We start from the raw sequence: 15,805 nt of genomic DNA on the forward strand, positions 1-15,805 counted from the left end.
CAACGATTTGGACCTGCGGGGACATCGAAAAGATGATTCGTTTTTCTTCCGGTGAAGTTTGTAGACTTTATGTCTACGAACTGGACTGGGGTCGTAAGGATGGAACTTTTCGATGTCCCCATAAGTTCAGATCATGGCAGGGGACTCCAGAAAGCCCCTGAATTGTTGGTTGAGGCTACCGGCATAACCGCCTTCGATATTGATCGAGTTCAAAGTGATCGCCGAAGTCACCTTCGCGCACAGTGCGCGCCAAGAGCACAAACAAGAAATGTATCTGCCTCGCGAGCACTAATTAATTCTTTTTCGGGAAATTATTAGCCCCTCGTTGTGTTAATATGGACGCTGTGGGGCGAAGCCCCCCTCCAAAGAGGGGGGACGCGACAGATTCTGAGCGCCTTTTTTCGGTGTCCAAACTTTTTGTTTGTTCATCTCGCGCGCGTTCGACTCGACTCTGCGAAAATAAAAGCTCGAATTGAGATAATAATCGTTGAATTTATAATTAATCTGACGTGACTCGCGATCGGACTGATACGGGCCGACCAATCAACAGCGGGCGTCCCTAAACTGAAGAAATGTGTCGTAAAATGTTGCAATTAAAAAATATTAAATGTTGAAAAGCACTTTACCTTAACGCGCTGCGCGACTGCGCGCGCACACTCTGGTTCCAAAAACGGTGCAAAATTAAATTGGAAATTTGCTGGCCAAGTCGGGGCCCTGCAACAAGTGGTGAATGTGTCTTCGTTATCGGGTCTTTCTCCGCCGCAACGCGGCGTCGCCGTCGACTGACGTGGAAAAATTGGCTCTTGATAACAGCTACAAGCTCCGAGATCCGCCCTTGCGCCCCCTCCCCATCTCAACCCTTGCGATCGATTGCGTCGCGACACAAACTCCGCCAGAGTCGGAGAAATGAGTTGTGAAAGGAAGCGAGTCATTACTCAGGAGTGCTACTGGAATAATTTTAAAATTTATTCAAATTATGTAATTTATTAAACACGCTGGCTGCGCAGGTTGTATGCGCCCTCTTCGAGGACATCGACATTCTTGGAGATTGGTGAACGGCGATAATGTGACCAGTGGCCACCCGAAACACCACGGCAAAGCGCGCTGGTCGTAATGCCTAATGAGACGCGGTGGACATTTTTCAACGCCAACGCCTGAACAGAACGCTGCTGCGCACAGGTGGCAAGTGACAATTCAAAAAGGGGCGTCTCCGGGGTTGGTGTCCTGTGTGGCTAATGGCAGGTTGACAGGTTGGCCGTTGTCGGACGTCCCGGGTGTTTGGCGTGGAGATTTGTAACCTTGGAGCTCGTTTGTAAAAAAAGAAGTTTTGCAAGTTGAAAGGGGCGCATCTTCTTGAAATTTGATTTTTTTAGAATTATTTTATGTTTTTGCAAGAAAACAAGTTTAGTTGGGGGCGTTTACATGACAGATTTTTGTTTTAACTCAAAAGAACTAAAGGCGCCTCATTTTTTCAATATAATTTCATCTCAACACTATTTTTTTCAAAAGGGCGCTTCAAAAAAATTTACGGGGGTGCTTACGTTCAAAAGATCTTAGCGGTGTCCAGATCGAGTTTTTTGGGGCGTTCACGATGAAACTTTCTATAATGACTAAAAGACTTTTTTGAAGGCGCCTTTTGCGTTTTTGTAGTGTTTATTTAGAAGGGCGCTTACAGATCAAATTTTTAATCAAAAGGGCGTTATTGCTTTACGCTTTTATAAAAGAACTCTGTATCACGAATAAGTCTTTAGTCATGATCGGTTTTGATTAAACTTGATTTATAGCACTCGAAAAGGCCAGCCTCTGCAGAAAAATTATCCAGATCAATTTTAATTGACCTTTCCGAAAAGTCTGCGTCAAACAGTCCATTTATAACCCGCAAGCTTATGTGTGTCTCTCGGTAGTCCCCCCGCATTTGTCCAGCCGAGTCATGATCGGTCCATTTCCCGTCGGGCGCGTCCTTATTTGGTGCACCCGCCAGTGTCTGACATTCAACGATAACACCATCAGAACGGTGGCGTGCGCGAGAAACCCAATAAAATCTCGTTGAAATCATAACCCCCCTGGTCTCCACAAAATAAATGTCATCAATCTAATATGTGCTTGTTCTCCGTGCCTCCGCGTGCTCCCCCCCCGCGGTTGTTCAGGGATTGATTGTGGTTATACGCCATTCCACTCCGTCATTCCGAAGAGCCCAGACACAAAAAAATATCATCCACTCAATAATAAAATATATATTCCAAAGATCTCGACACAACCAGAAATGACTACCTCACCGCCACCGATAGATTTACAGCGAGCGAGCGAGCTCTACGGCGCTGATCAATCAAATCTTTCGAGGTTCCCCCGCGGAAGCTCCCCCGGGTTCCCCTCAATCGGGAACAATAATTGGCGCCAATGGCGCACCCGTTGAAACGAAATCCAAATATTTGGAGATTTCTATCTCCTACCTCCCGATCGGGTGCGGTCTTCTAGCAAACGTCACCACTTGAGTTGAGCTCTACTTACGAGCACGTGCGTGCTCGGAGAGCGCTCTTCCGATGCATTGTTGAACGCTTTTGACAGTTGGGCGCCTTTAAGGTTCGCGGAAAGGCGCCTGGAAAATCTTATTTGGAAAGAGGGAATTTATGGGGGCGTTTATCTTGTAACTTGCTGGACTAATTTTAAAAGCGCCAAAAGGCGCTTTGATGGCAAACAAAACAGTTGGGTGCCTTAAATGTTTGTGGGAAGGCGTCTGGAAATATACAATTTAGAAAGAAGAAATTTAGGGAAGCGTTTACCTTGCAACTTGCTGATCTGTTGTTAGATTAGAAAAAAAAAACGCTTTGATGGCAAACCGAAACAGTTGGGTGCCTTAAAGGTTCACGGAAAGGCGCCTGGAATCATCTTATTTTGAAATAGAAAATTAAGGGAAGAGATGTCTCTCCCCTCAATTTCTGATCTGATTTTAAATAAGCAAAAAGGTGCCTAATGGCCGGCAGAAACACTTGGGGGCCTTGAAAGTTCGCGGAAAGGCGTCTGGAAATATTTCATTTAGAAAGTGGGAATTTGAGAGGGCGTTTACCTTGTCACTTGCTGAACTAATTTCAAACGTGCCAAAAGGCGCTTTGATGGCAAAAAAAAACAGTTGAGCGCCTTAAAAGTTTGTGGAAAGATGTCTGGAAAAATCCAATTTAAAAAGAGGAAATTTAAGGGAGCGTTTACCTTATAACTGATCTGATTTTACATTAGCCAAAAAGCGCTTTTATGGCTAACAGAAAGATTCGCGGAAAGGCGCCATCTTATTTTTAAAAAGGAAATCCAGGAGAGGCATGTTTAACTTGTAACTTGCTAATCTGATTTTAAATTCGCCAAAAGGCGTTTAATGACACTTAGGCGCCTTAAACGTTTGTGAAAAGGCGCCTGAAACCATCTGGTTTAGAAAGAGGAAGAGTAACTTGCTGATTTGATTTTAAATTAGCCAAAAGACGCTTTGATGACAAACAGAAATTTGAAACTGCTCCAATCGTCGCGGGCGATACCTTCGCCCGCCGCAGTACCTTGAGAACTCGAAAATCAGGTGGAGAAGAAACGATATTTTAATTAATCAATTTATGCAATCTTGTTTGCGCGGAGTCGCGCGCGCGCTCGGACTTTCAAGATTTCTTCACCAATTCCTGCCTCCTTAATCGATAAGGTATCCACGGATTCACGTAACCTCCAAATCGATTACCCCAGCTCTCGCGCGCACTCTGGCTGGCAGGCCATAACTAATTGGTACATGATGAAACTGCGGCCCCGATAAGGTTGAAGATTTATGCGATCCCGATTGCGATCTCGGGAGTGTTTGGGACTTTCGCACACGTCACACTCAATTTGTAGGACCTGCAATTGGCGCGAAATGAACCGTTGCAAATTGGTACTTAGTCTGCGAGAATGTGTGTTGCACTTTCCAACTCGACAGAGAGTGACTGATTAGGTCGCTATCACTGCTAAGCCCGGAATCCCACCGTCACGACTTTGGGAGATTCCTCACTCTCAGCCTCCTTAAATAAAAAAAATCCCCCTTCCGGACTTCTAATTGCATGTTTTCACGTTTTCTCCACGCTTTATCTACCCCTCCGTTGCAGGTGTTGGTCGTCCAGCCCACATCGCCCTCGGTACAGATTAAAGAGCCTCCACCCAGCCCTGGAAGTCCTTCGGCTGAAGCCATGTATGCTGCCCCCGGCAGCACGCAGCTCTACCTGCAGGTAAGAAACCCCAACCGAGAGAGAGAGACACTGAACACAGAGAGAGAGACCCCTGGGATATGTTTTAAGCCGTCTATAAATCATTTCTCAATTCGCTCACGCGATCAAACGCGCGCGACACGCTGAAGGTTTGACCTTTCTTGGCGCGGAGCGATTTGAACTCGATCAATATCGAGTGCTGTTGGAGCTAATGCGAACTTAATTCATCAGGGACCTTTGCAGCGTTGCCAGACATAATTTGACACCTCGGGGACATCGAAATGATGTTTAGTTTTGTCTACGGTCAAGTTCGTAGACATTTGCTTTACAAAATCAGCCGTTGTCGGGAAGATTAACTGATTCGATGTCCTCGGCATTCCTAATGATTTCAGGGAACATCAGCTTGGATTTGCAAGCTCAACTGATGTACTGGACGTATCTGGTTCGGATATTGGTCGAGTTCAGGAAGTAGCTATAAATTTGAACTCGATCAATTTCGATGACACTTTGATCTGAAGCAACAGTGAAACTTCGGAATGCCTTCTGATGCCTCCAGCTATAATTGGAAGTCACGAGGACATCAATTGTTTCGTTAGATTTGACCATTTGTGAGTATGTAGAGGGGATCTCTACAAAATCGACCGAGAGTTACAGCAACGATCTTTTTGACGTCCCTGGCAACACCACAAAACCATTGCAAATCCTACTATTGCACCTAGCTTGACTACCTTGGATATTGATCGAGTTCAAATCAACGCCCTGCTAAGTGGATTCCCCCAAACTTTGTGTCCCCTGTGTCCAATTCGCAAAAGTCCTTCGCTAATGCGAACGACCTGACCAAACACGAAACAAAAAAATCATCCAAATAAAAATAAAACAGGCAAAACTGGAGGACACAAAGTCGCCCCTAATCTGACACAAACTATCGGAAACTAGTTAGCATTGTGCGCGATAGAAGAGTCCCGCGACGACGCCTTAATTAAGCGGACACAAGCCGGATTACGGCTGGCAGCACTGGCTGTCAACGTGACAGCTGATTTGGATCGATATTTTCACCGAATGTCTTTGCTAGCGTTTCTCGAAATCAGCTCCAAATCCAAACCAAAAGAAATATTAGCATATTTACATAAACAAAGTGGCGCGGGACGGCCCATCGAAAATCTGTTTTCTCGACGAGACGAGTTTACGCACTGTGGTAGACAGATTGACAGCCTCCTTCAACGACCACGGTCCACCTTGCGCGCCTAGCCCCAAAAGCAAATTGTGTACTATTATCTAAGGGTCTCTCTCCGAAACGCCCCGTCCAAGTTTTTTTTCCGAAAACGACTGATCGACGCAGACTTTGAATTTTAATTAGATTGAGAAATGATTTCACTTTTCGAAACTGACGCGACTCCGTCGCCAGGTTAACCCACTTATTAACTGATTGGTGTGTCCTCTCATTGACAGAATCCCTCACATCAGACCAGTTCGGCCGCGACGGCCAGCTCCAATGTGAACGCCAATTCGCCCAGCCCCAGCTCCTACGACCAGTACGGGATGTACCAGCAGAGATTAGGGTGAGTAACTTGCGCCTTTCCCCCTCCAAATTGCAACGTTTTTTTGACAGAAACCCCCACATTTCTTCCCCCCTCTCTAAATAGACCGGGCGGTGCGGCCTTCATCGCCGACCAGTACCCGTACCGCGAGTACTTTGACCCGCAGGGCTACGCCCCGGCACGTACCATTTACGGTACGGCGGACCCGGACGGGCCGCAATCCGCCACCACGTACGAGGGGCGCTACGTCTCGAAAACGGGGTCGATCTATACGAAAACCATCACCTCCGCCGGCCTCACAGTGGACCTTCCCAGTCCTGATTCGGGTATTGGTGCCGATGCTATTACTCCCAGAGATCAGAATAATGTACAACCGTCCTTCGATTATACAGAACTGTGCCAGGCCCCGGCCGGTTTGCTGGATCCGAACTCGAGCGCCATTCCGGCGTCGGTCGCCAGCATGCAGCGAAGCATGGTCGTCAACGGGGGCCAGAACAGTCCGACGACCTCGATCGGCAGCGGTGCGACGGCCCCGCCCCGGTCCCGACCGTGGCACGACTTCGGCCGGCAGAACGACGCCGACAAAGTGCAAATACCAAAAATGTAAGTACCTGACACCTATTTTTTCTCCTAAAGGCGCCTGAAAAGGGCGCTTGCTTGGGGTACTCCTTAAAATCCATATTTTATCCTTTTTAAAGTTTCTGAACGCCTCACGGCACTTTAGAAGTCTACCTTGTACAATTCTCCTAAAAAGGCGCCTTTTTATTATTTTTCTAAAAGGCGCCCGAAAAGGGCGCACCTTTTTTCGAAAAAAAAAACAGATACCCTTCAAACAATTTGAAGTCAATTTGAACTTTATCAAAAATAGACCTGAAAGTACACTTCGTTAAGGCGCTTATTCAAGATACCCCTCTGAGAAAATATCTGAAAGCTTTCAAAATCCTCATTTCATCCTTTTTTAAATCCTGAACGCCTTGCCGCATTCTACAACTTTTCTTTCTAAAAAACGCTTGAAAAGGGCGCCGTCTTCGAAAAACTGATGCTTGTTAAACGTCTTTCAAAACATGTAGAAGAATTTAAATTTTTACTAAGGTGGGTCTGAAAAGACCCTAGGTAAGGCGCTTCTTAAAAAAAACTCCTATAAAAAAATTAAACTCCTAAAAGCCCTTTTCAAAATTCCTAATGTTAAATAGACCTTCTGTTCTGATTTAACTTGAAGGCATCTAAAAAGGGCGCTTGATAAAGGCGCTCCTCTAAATCCTCGTTGCGTCTTTTTTAACATTGCTGAACGCCTCACGGCGTTTTAGAAATATATGGCACGCTTTGTTAAGGCGCCTTAAGAAACTCCGGTAAAAAAATGCTGAACGCTTTCTAAACTCTTTTTCGCCATTCTGGAAGTTAAATTGATCTACTGTTGCAATTTTATTTGAAGGCATTTGAAAGGGGTGCTCCTCAAAATCCTCATTTTTTATCCTTTCTAAAATTGTTGAACGCCTCATGGCATTTACCTTGTAGTTTTCTTTCTCTCTAAAAGGCGCCTGAAAAAGGCGCCCTCCTTTAAAAAGTGAGTCGCCCTTGAAAAAAAATAAAAATTCAGTTTTAACTTTTACTGGGGTATGTCTGAAAGTACGATGATATGTTAGGAGCAGGGTTGTTAAATTTTAGGAGTGATAATTTGAATAAAAATATTTCTATATTCTTAAGTAAAAATAAACCAGATTTTTTTCTGTTCAGCCCTGATAATTATTGTGAGGCGCCTTTTGCAGCGTTCTAGAACACCAATTAAGATGCTAAATGTTTGGAAGCGCCTTTTGAAAATCAAGTCGCCTTCAGAGGTTCAATATATCCCTTTGAAAGTTGTGGAATACTGGCTTAACATGTTTTTTTTTTAAATAATTCTGCAAGAAAAATTTGAACTTTAATTGAACATTTCTTAAAAGGGCCCCTTAAGGGGTGCTTGACTGAGGCGCCCCCTAAATGTATTCCAAAGCAGTTACTTATCGCAAGTTATGTGAATGTGAATTCTAGAAGACCAATTGAGACAACTGATGCATTTTATTTAACTCGTTATGGGCGAAAAAAAAACTCATTCTAGAAAACCGATTAGGATTTAATCCGTAGTTTTGAAAAGAAAAAAAACGCCTTAAAATCATTTTTTGAAGTACTCACTTGATTGGTGCTGCATGCTTAATAAACACTATTTTTCTTGCCCTTTTCAGCATTAAAAAAATCAAAAAGGTAGTCCATTATGAAAAGTCTCCTGAGAAAGGCGCCCATTGGAGAGGCAAAGCGCTCTTTTTGATTATTCGCTGTGCTATTTTTAGATTTTTCAAAAATATAATTTGTAACTTAAATTGTGCATTTTCTAAAGACCGTCCAAACAAGGCTCCTATTTCATTAGGCGCCTTTCAATTTCTGGGTTGATAACCTTTATATTCAAATTACAAAGTAACAAGGTGCTTTCTGATAAAAAGTAGGACGTTTTTCTAAACATATTTTTTATGCTATTCACAGGCGCCTTATTGAGTTGAGTTCTCCGCAATTTTGGATGGATTAAAATTCTTAGATCTAATTCATAAACTTGTAATATTCGCGAATACCAATACGGGCCGCTTTGAAACTTGTGTTGAGGTGCGGTTACTCCAGTGCGCCCTTAAATATTGTTAAGAGCATTCGTAAAAGCATTTTGGAGACAAAATTTAAAAAAGGCGACTGCTTTAAACAAGCTAGGACGCTTTTCGTTCGCTCGAATCTTCTTTTAGTCAAGTTTTAAAACAAGTGTTGACTATCTTTGAGTTAAACGCCCCTCAAAACGCCCTTTTTCGTTTTTTGAATGAAATTTCCCCAATGAAATGTAAAATTTTAAGGCGCTTCTTCAAGAAATTTCTTTTCCAAGCCCAACCAACCCCCAACAAATTTCCCATAGTTAGCAAGCGCCCTCCAACCATCTGTCAAAACCCTGCGGAGGGGCACTTTGCCCCCCGAGCAAGCAAGCGAAAAAAAGCTGTTGATGTTCGCAATTAGGTGTGATTTGAACCAATTAAGCGCCGGAGCAGCCCCATTAGCACGACCATTAGTGTCCGCACGTCGTAAGCTGCACACACAGATTGATTCAATTACTCAAAGACAAAGCACCACACTCTGTAAGCGCCCCTTTCCAGAGTAATTCCGTTCTGGCACTGCACTTTGCACACCGCTCCTCAATCAAATCTTCATCAGGAACGGCTCAGCAAAGGTGGGGAGGGCACCCTGATGGATTAACCGAAATGGATCTTTTCCCGCCCGGACTTGACGCGCCCTCGCCCCTCCGGGGCGTCAAGTCGAGAGCAATTGAAGAGGGGGGCGGTAACGGGAGGAATACTAATTGAAATTTAATCTCCCTGCACACCGCACTCCGTCCAACGGGACGAAACGTCCCGACGTTCTTCCTGGCGCGCGAGATGTGTTTCTTTTCTGAATGACTTTGCCTTTCCCTGCTCCGGAGGACAACAACAGGCAGCTTAAGATAAGGCGCCCCTCCCCGTTAATGAGTGCACTTGTTGCTGCTGCCGCTAGCTTCCAGCAAAGAACCGTTGCATTTGCACGCCAATCGCCACGGCGAAAAAGAGAGTTTAATTGCAATTTAATTGCATTACTATCGCGCCGTTGTTCGCCGCTCTGATTTGATTCGGTTTTAATGGCGCCCTCCCCAAAGCGCCCCTCCGCGACACTTGTTCCGTTGATCCGCGATAGCGCAGTGCGTGTCCGCGAGGAGGAAATGATCTATTTTTAAGGCTCAACCACGCAACAGTCCCTCGAATGTCCGTTTATTTACGTGCGCCGCGAATCTATTTAATGATTTCCTTTTCCATAAATTCGCCCCGCGCGGGTCGCGGCATTCTGAGGTGCGGGGTCGACCTCGAAGGAGTATATCGCTAATAATATTTTTCGAACGGACGCGGTGGGGACGACTGTAAGTCGTCCGGATAAAGGCTTATCTTATTGCGACGAGCTGAGCCGGGAGTAAATCATATGGAAAACAAATCAGCTACGGCCGTAGCGTGACTTCGGTCGCCGGGCATCGTTGGTGTTCTCGAAGAGTTCGTACACTGGGAAGGGGGAAATAAATCGTCCCGAACTTTGTCTCTGCGCGTGGACCTCCACTAGGCTGGTTCGCGGGTTTTGCGACTTTTTGAACACTAGATGGCATTATCGTTGTTTCTTAGACCATCCACCTTCCTAAACCGTTCAACTCCAAGCCAAACTTACTGAGAATACCGTGGAGATTTTCCCTTATCCTGTTAAAAAAGTATCAACAATTTCCGTCTTCCAAATCCTATATCCTCATGGCGAATCTGATTAAGGTGGAGTTGATTCTATCCCCAATTATCAATTCCTAGGCAACTTAGACTTGAAAACAAACATGACGAAATCCAGTATGCAATCCGCTAAAATCACTGTCTCCAAGCGAAGCAATGATGGCATTATCGTCGTTACTGTGGAGAGGTCTATGGAACAACTTTGTCGAAAACCACAACTCGATTGGACGACACCCAGTCTCAATCTCTTCAGGGGTCAAACGCGAAACTCACCTTAAATTATATTTTGTTTAAAACCTGACCTGTTAGAAAATATCCCCATGAACAACTTAAGTTAGATACCCGTTTAACCCCGCAAAATATTGCCCCAAAAACCTTCAAACGCCCCTAACTTTTCGTGGTTACGTCGTATCGCTTCGCGGTCTTCGACAAAGTCCTTGCCCAAACCGCGCGTAACCAATATCCGCTCAGTTCGCGCCACCTTGGACCAGTCTACCCCGTGCTGACGGTGTCCAATTTGCTGCAACGACAACGATCCGGCCCAGAATGAGAAACAGTCCACAAATAAACATTTTTCACAAAAACCCCAAACCCGCAAAATATCGGCTAAAACGAGGCCCGAGAACGCTGGGGACCACAGTCAGCGGAGGGAAAAAACGCACATAAAATAAACATAAAGATAATCATAATCTTTATTATAACGATATGTACATGCATCTCTCCATTATTCATCCCGTCGTCGTCCGACGACCGACGTCGGTCCATCCAAAGTCCTACACACGAGAAAGAAGGGACAACCACGGCCGGCCCGGATAATTGGTATCATAGATCAATTATTTTATGTCGTTCGCGCAACAACAAGTGAATTTGTTTGTTTTCCCGCCCTCCTACCTCTTGTTGGGTTGTCAAAATCCCGCCAAATTTGAATTTTTGCACTAATTTTCCCATGGCTTCGCCAATTTCGCATTTATTTATGCGCTTTTCTCTCCGGATTGCACATTCAATTCAGCCGGCGAGGAAAGAAATTCATTATAATACATAACTGGCGATGAATGAATAATTGAAGCGATATCCGAGGCATTTTTCTTCTTGTCGCGCGCGCGGTGTAGCAACGTTGGGTCAACAAAAGCCTTCCTTCTTCCGATCAGCGTTGAGCTTTGGTAAGGTTGCGCGAAAACAGACGTCGCTGGAAACGAGCGATGACAGCTGAATGACGGAATGCTTGCTTACTTTGGAAGATTTTCAATTTTTTGCATTATTATTTCCAGCTTAGAGTAGAAAATGCTGGCTGGAATTTCTCAGTTTCGATTTTACTAGCTTCGATTGACAATTCTTTACCAACACAAAATTATTGTGTTCACACGGAGAAAAATCGGTTCTCAAAATCGTGAACAAATGTTCATGAAATGAGGAACCAGGAACAAACCGTTCAAATGACATGATTCGTTTTTTAAAAACCTACCATGGAATTTTAACACTTTGTTCGTGGTTTCCAGTATCATGAACGCTTGTTAATGAATTTTGGAACTCATTTTTCTCCGTGTACCCGAAAAAATACAATCGTTGGGCTTCAATTCAAGAAAGCCCTTTTTTCCTTTTAAGAAGTCAGTTTTTTAAATCAAAACAATTTCAATAGCTCATTACCCGGATCGATTCTCCCTCTTAATAATCACTTGGCTATCATGTCACCAGGCTCCCGATCTATTTAGCGCACATCGCACAGTGCATTACTGTCACGCGAACACGCGCCTGTAACTCCCGCCTCATCAATCTTCAACGTGCTCATCTCGAAATGCTCCGTCAATTTCTCGGAAACGGCTCGCTTACCGTGTGCCAATAGATAAAGACCGCGCGATCGAACGGAATTAAAGATCAATTAGTTTCCAGCAATTATCCCCCTTCGCGAGCTCTGCGGTCATCTTGCGGCAGCAGTTGACCATTTAAGATCATCGACACACACAACGGTTAGAGGAGGGGCGGGGGACTCCTCTATGGTCATCAATCGCAAAACCAAAATAAACAAAACCGGAGCGGCAATGACAGGGGTACACTCAGTGACTCAACCACGAGTCGCTCAAATAGTCAGAACGAATTGATTTGTGAGCGATTTAAATCCAAAAAGGGCACTCAACAGTGAGTTACTCATTCGTGAATCTACCACTCATTCTTTCAAATGTTTAAAACTGTCGATACGAATCGATTTGAGTGATCACGATCAAAATAAAAACTCACCAATTAGTCACTCACTCGTGAGTGGTGTCTGTCAAAATCATTCCTATTTTCTATTCAATACGAATCGATCTAAATTGTCAAAACGAATCGACTTGGAGCTATTTTGATTCAGTAAAGCACTCAACGGCGAGTAATCTAATTCTCAATTTCATCAATTTGATTCGAATCAATTTGTGAAGATTACGACCCAACAAGGCTTTCGTCAAAGAGTCACTCATTCTTCTCTTTAATTTCGATATAAATCGTCTAAAATTGTTGAATGAATCAATCTGAGAGCAACTACCGAAAAAAGAATTCACTAAACAGTCACTCACTCGTGAGTGGTGGCTGTGCAAATTGGCCACTTATTTCCCATTTTAATTTGAAACGTCAAAGTTTTCAAAACAAGTAAATCTGGAATTGATTATAATCCAACAAAGTACTCACCCGTGAGTCACTCAGTTGGGAGTTAGGGCTGTAAAAATCCACCAATCATTCCTCCTCTGAATTGTGAAAACAAAACCTCTAAAATTTTCGTAACGAATCAATTTGAGAGTGAGTACGATCGAAAAAGGGGCTCCTCAAAAAGTTACTCACTCGTGCGTGGTACCTGGCAAAATTTACCACTGATTCCTCCTTTCGATTGCGATTTGAAACGTCAAAGTTGCTAATAAGAATCGATTTTTGAGCGATTGCGATCCAATGAAGAACTCACGAGTGAGTATCGTCTATTCATCAGAACTAATCGATTCGTGAGCAAAGGATCTGACAATGGCTCGATGAGCGACTTCGGTCTATTGTCAAAATTGAGTGACCCCTTTGAAACTCACATTTGAAACGATATTTGAGCGAGAACCATTTCAGAGTGTGATCTCAGATGAGGAGTACCAACGCACCATTTTTCTCAAAACTGAGTGTAGTTTGCGCGATCGCGCAAAAAAGCCCCTGCGACTGAAATTAAATCAACCCGCTCGAAGAGAGTGCATCGCGTAATCATAAAAATGGGAAAAACAGCCCCGCCGGACGACGAACATCTTTATGATGATGAAGATGCGATGAGTCCAAGGGACTGCTGCTGGCAGAGTCTCGGCCAAGCCTCGATGTCTCTCGATAAGGAATGTCGATGCTTTCGATTCGATTTGGTCGCCTTTTTGCCTTTTGCACGGGGCTAAAAAGAGAGCGAATTCTTTCGCGATCATCTGTCATCCGACCATAGGCAAAATTGCGCGGTTGGCAGCACTGGGCTTCGGTGACAGCTGCAGCGCACGCCCTGGCACGTACGGCCGGTTAAGGAATTTTCGATATTATTTCTACAATTCCCCTGTTAATTCATAGAAATTTCTAATTGTGCCTTCAGCGAGAGGCCACTTTGTCGACGACGAACCTCCCTCCGGCTATGGACAGCTTGCTGGAGGTAAGAGAGGAGGGGAAGCACTTGCCAATTTAGTGCCGAGCTGCGTACAGTGATAATGGACGTGGCGTAGAAAACTGCAATTTAGTTGCAGTTGTCGTGGACGCATTTGGCGCGCAAGAATTTCGAAACTTTCAATTATGTTGTTCATAAATCCATTCTGTCAGCGTCGGGTCGGGCCGGGTTTGCTAATGAGGGCCTTGCCGCCGGTGGAACACTAATAGCCATACGACAACAATTCCAACGAATTTGAACTTTCTATAGACTCGCACGCACTCATTACACCGTTTGTCTCCCTTTTTTATTTGCAGATTCTCCAACGTTGGCTTCAAGTACTTTTTGGAAAGTCCGATCAGCTCGTCCCAGCGGCGGGAGGACGACCGGATAACGTACATCAACAAGGGCCAGTTCTACGGCATCACCCTCGAGTACATCCACGACCCGGACAAGCCGCTCAAGAGTCAGACGGTGAAGGTAAGTGTCTTTTTGAATTCATCAATCAACAATTTAACGGTCAATTTGAATAACTCACCACAGCCGTTTTGAATTCACCACAGCTCGCTTACCAGCGTTTGACAGTAAGAGAGACCGAGCAATATTGAATTGAGTTCAATTGAGATAAATCCTATACGTTTGAATTATTTTAAAATAACAATTTTCTTAAGCATTCCGATTTGAAGAGAGAAATCATCGAAATCTTTGATCACCACCCAAGTTCCCATGCACATTTTTTTCAAGTTCTCCTCTCAAACTGCTATCGTCACATTCGCTAATTTGCATGATAACAACCAGAAAAAAAAATCCCTACTCACGACCCCTTCTTCGCAACATCGCCCGTAATCAGAGCCCCGTCACATTCAATTGAGGATGAAGAAGGCAACGGCGGCGCCTGCGCTCGTCACTCGTAACATACTCAATCCATTATCTGCTGAAGATCTCTTCCTGGCTGGCACCCCTTTGCTTCGCTACTGTATCCGAAAAGTATCTTCTTTCCCGCACTTCGTCACTTCTGTTGTTCCGTTCCGGGGCCAAACCCCTGACTCATCACGCGTCCCATCTGGGAATTATCGCCCCGACGAGACGGCTCTTGTGACTTTTGTGTAACGCGTCAGCGTCAACGGGTGACGACACGGGCGTTAGATCCTCTCTCGAACCAGTTAGTCCTGTTTCGCTTCTTTCGGGACTCCTCAAATCTCTGTCCGGAGAACAAGTGATTCTGGCTCACCTTGACCCCGTCCACGATGATTAATAATCGGAGCGCAGCTCCGAAGCGCCCGCCAAACGGTTTGTTTACGTTTACCCGCGATTGGCAGGAAAAACTTGTTTCAAGAAATTCTGGTTTGTTATACTTCTTTTTTTTTCGATCGTGCGAAAAACTACCTCTCATCATCTGGCCGGACCTCTAACAGCCCAAGAATGCGGGCCGGCGCGGCACGCGCCTGATCCATTCTGCGGTTGATCTCCGCTTTGGGTTCCGCGCGAGAGCGTAATTTATTCACCCGCGCTACCGGTTCGATTAAAACGCCCTCTTTCGGGCAAAACTGGTTCGTGTCTCGACGACGTCGAGACTGGGTCGAACCGGTAACGCACGCCGGTGGAACTTGTGCGTCGGATTGTTTTGGTTTAGACTCAAAACAAACTCGGGTTTGGAGTCTCCACGACTGTTTACTTACAACTTCGGTGTTTTTTCACAGTTAAAATTACCTGTCCTGGTTTGCTTAAGCTTTGCTTGAATCTCCCAACAATTTACTTACAACTTCAGTGTCTTTTGACAACATAGAAACAGACTCGTTTCGATTTGTTGTTGTTCTGTGAGCGCTTGTGATTCAGCCGCGCAACCACCTGTCAAACGTCAAACGAACGAGGGGTACGCCGAAGCGAAATTCGTTCGCATGAAATTCATTCTAGCATGACATAAAAATCAAACAAAAGGAGGAACCCTTTAGAAGATTTTCCGTCGGATTTGGAGATAAACCAACAAATTCGTAACCCTTCTGCTGAGTCACGAACCTTTTCTGTCATCGCTTCGCGGCGATGATTGATCGAACTCGCTCGAAAGCGATGCATTTCTTCGCGGCGCAAAAACATGACAAATTAACTTGCGAGCGCGAAGAAAGATTCCCAGAGTGCGTTCCCGGT

General features: G+C 44.8%; 1 protein-coding gene across 6 annotated transcripts in view; it reads left to right on the plus strand.

Moving 5' to 3' along the window:
• The window catches only part of LOC120419966 (protein grainyhead), a 441,413-nt gene that overhangs the window by 384,142 nt on the left and 41,466 nt on the right, over window positions 1-15,805 (plus strand). For 4 of the 6 annotated variants that reach the window (XM_052711198.1, XM_052711199.1, XM_052711200.1 and 1 more), the window contains exons 6-9: window positions 4,110-4,229; window positions 5,658-5,767; window positions 5,852-6,349; window positions 13,978-14,140. In XM_052711198.1, the coding sequence (XP_052567158.1) occupies window positions 4,110-4,229; window positions 5,658-5,767; window positions 5,852-6,349; window positions 13,978-14,140 (891 nt within the window). The remainder of the gene's footprint in view (window positions 1-4,109; window positions 4,230-5,657; window positions 5,768-5,851; window positions 6,350-13,977; window positions 14,141-15,805) is intronic. The other 2 variants (XM_052711202.1, XM_052711201.1) reach the window with 2 other exon arrangements.

The sequence above is a fragment of the Culex pipiens genome, chromosome 3 (assembly GCF_016801865.2).
Source record: "Culex pipiens pallens isolate TS chromosome 3, TS_CPP_V2, whole genome shotgun sequence".
NCBI lineage: Eukaryota > Metazoa > Arthropoda > Insecta > Diptera > Culicidae > Culex > Culex pipiens.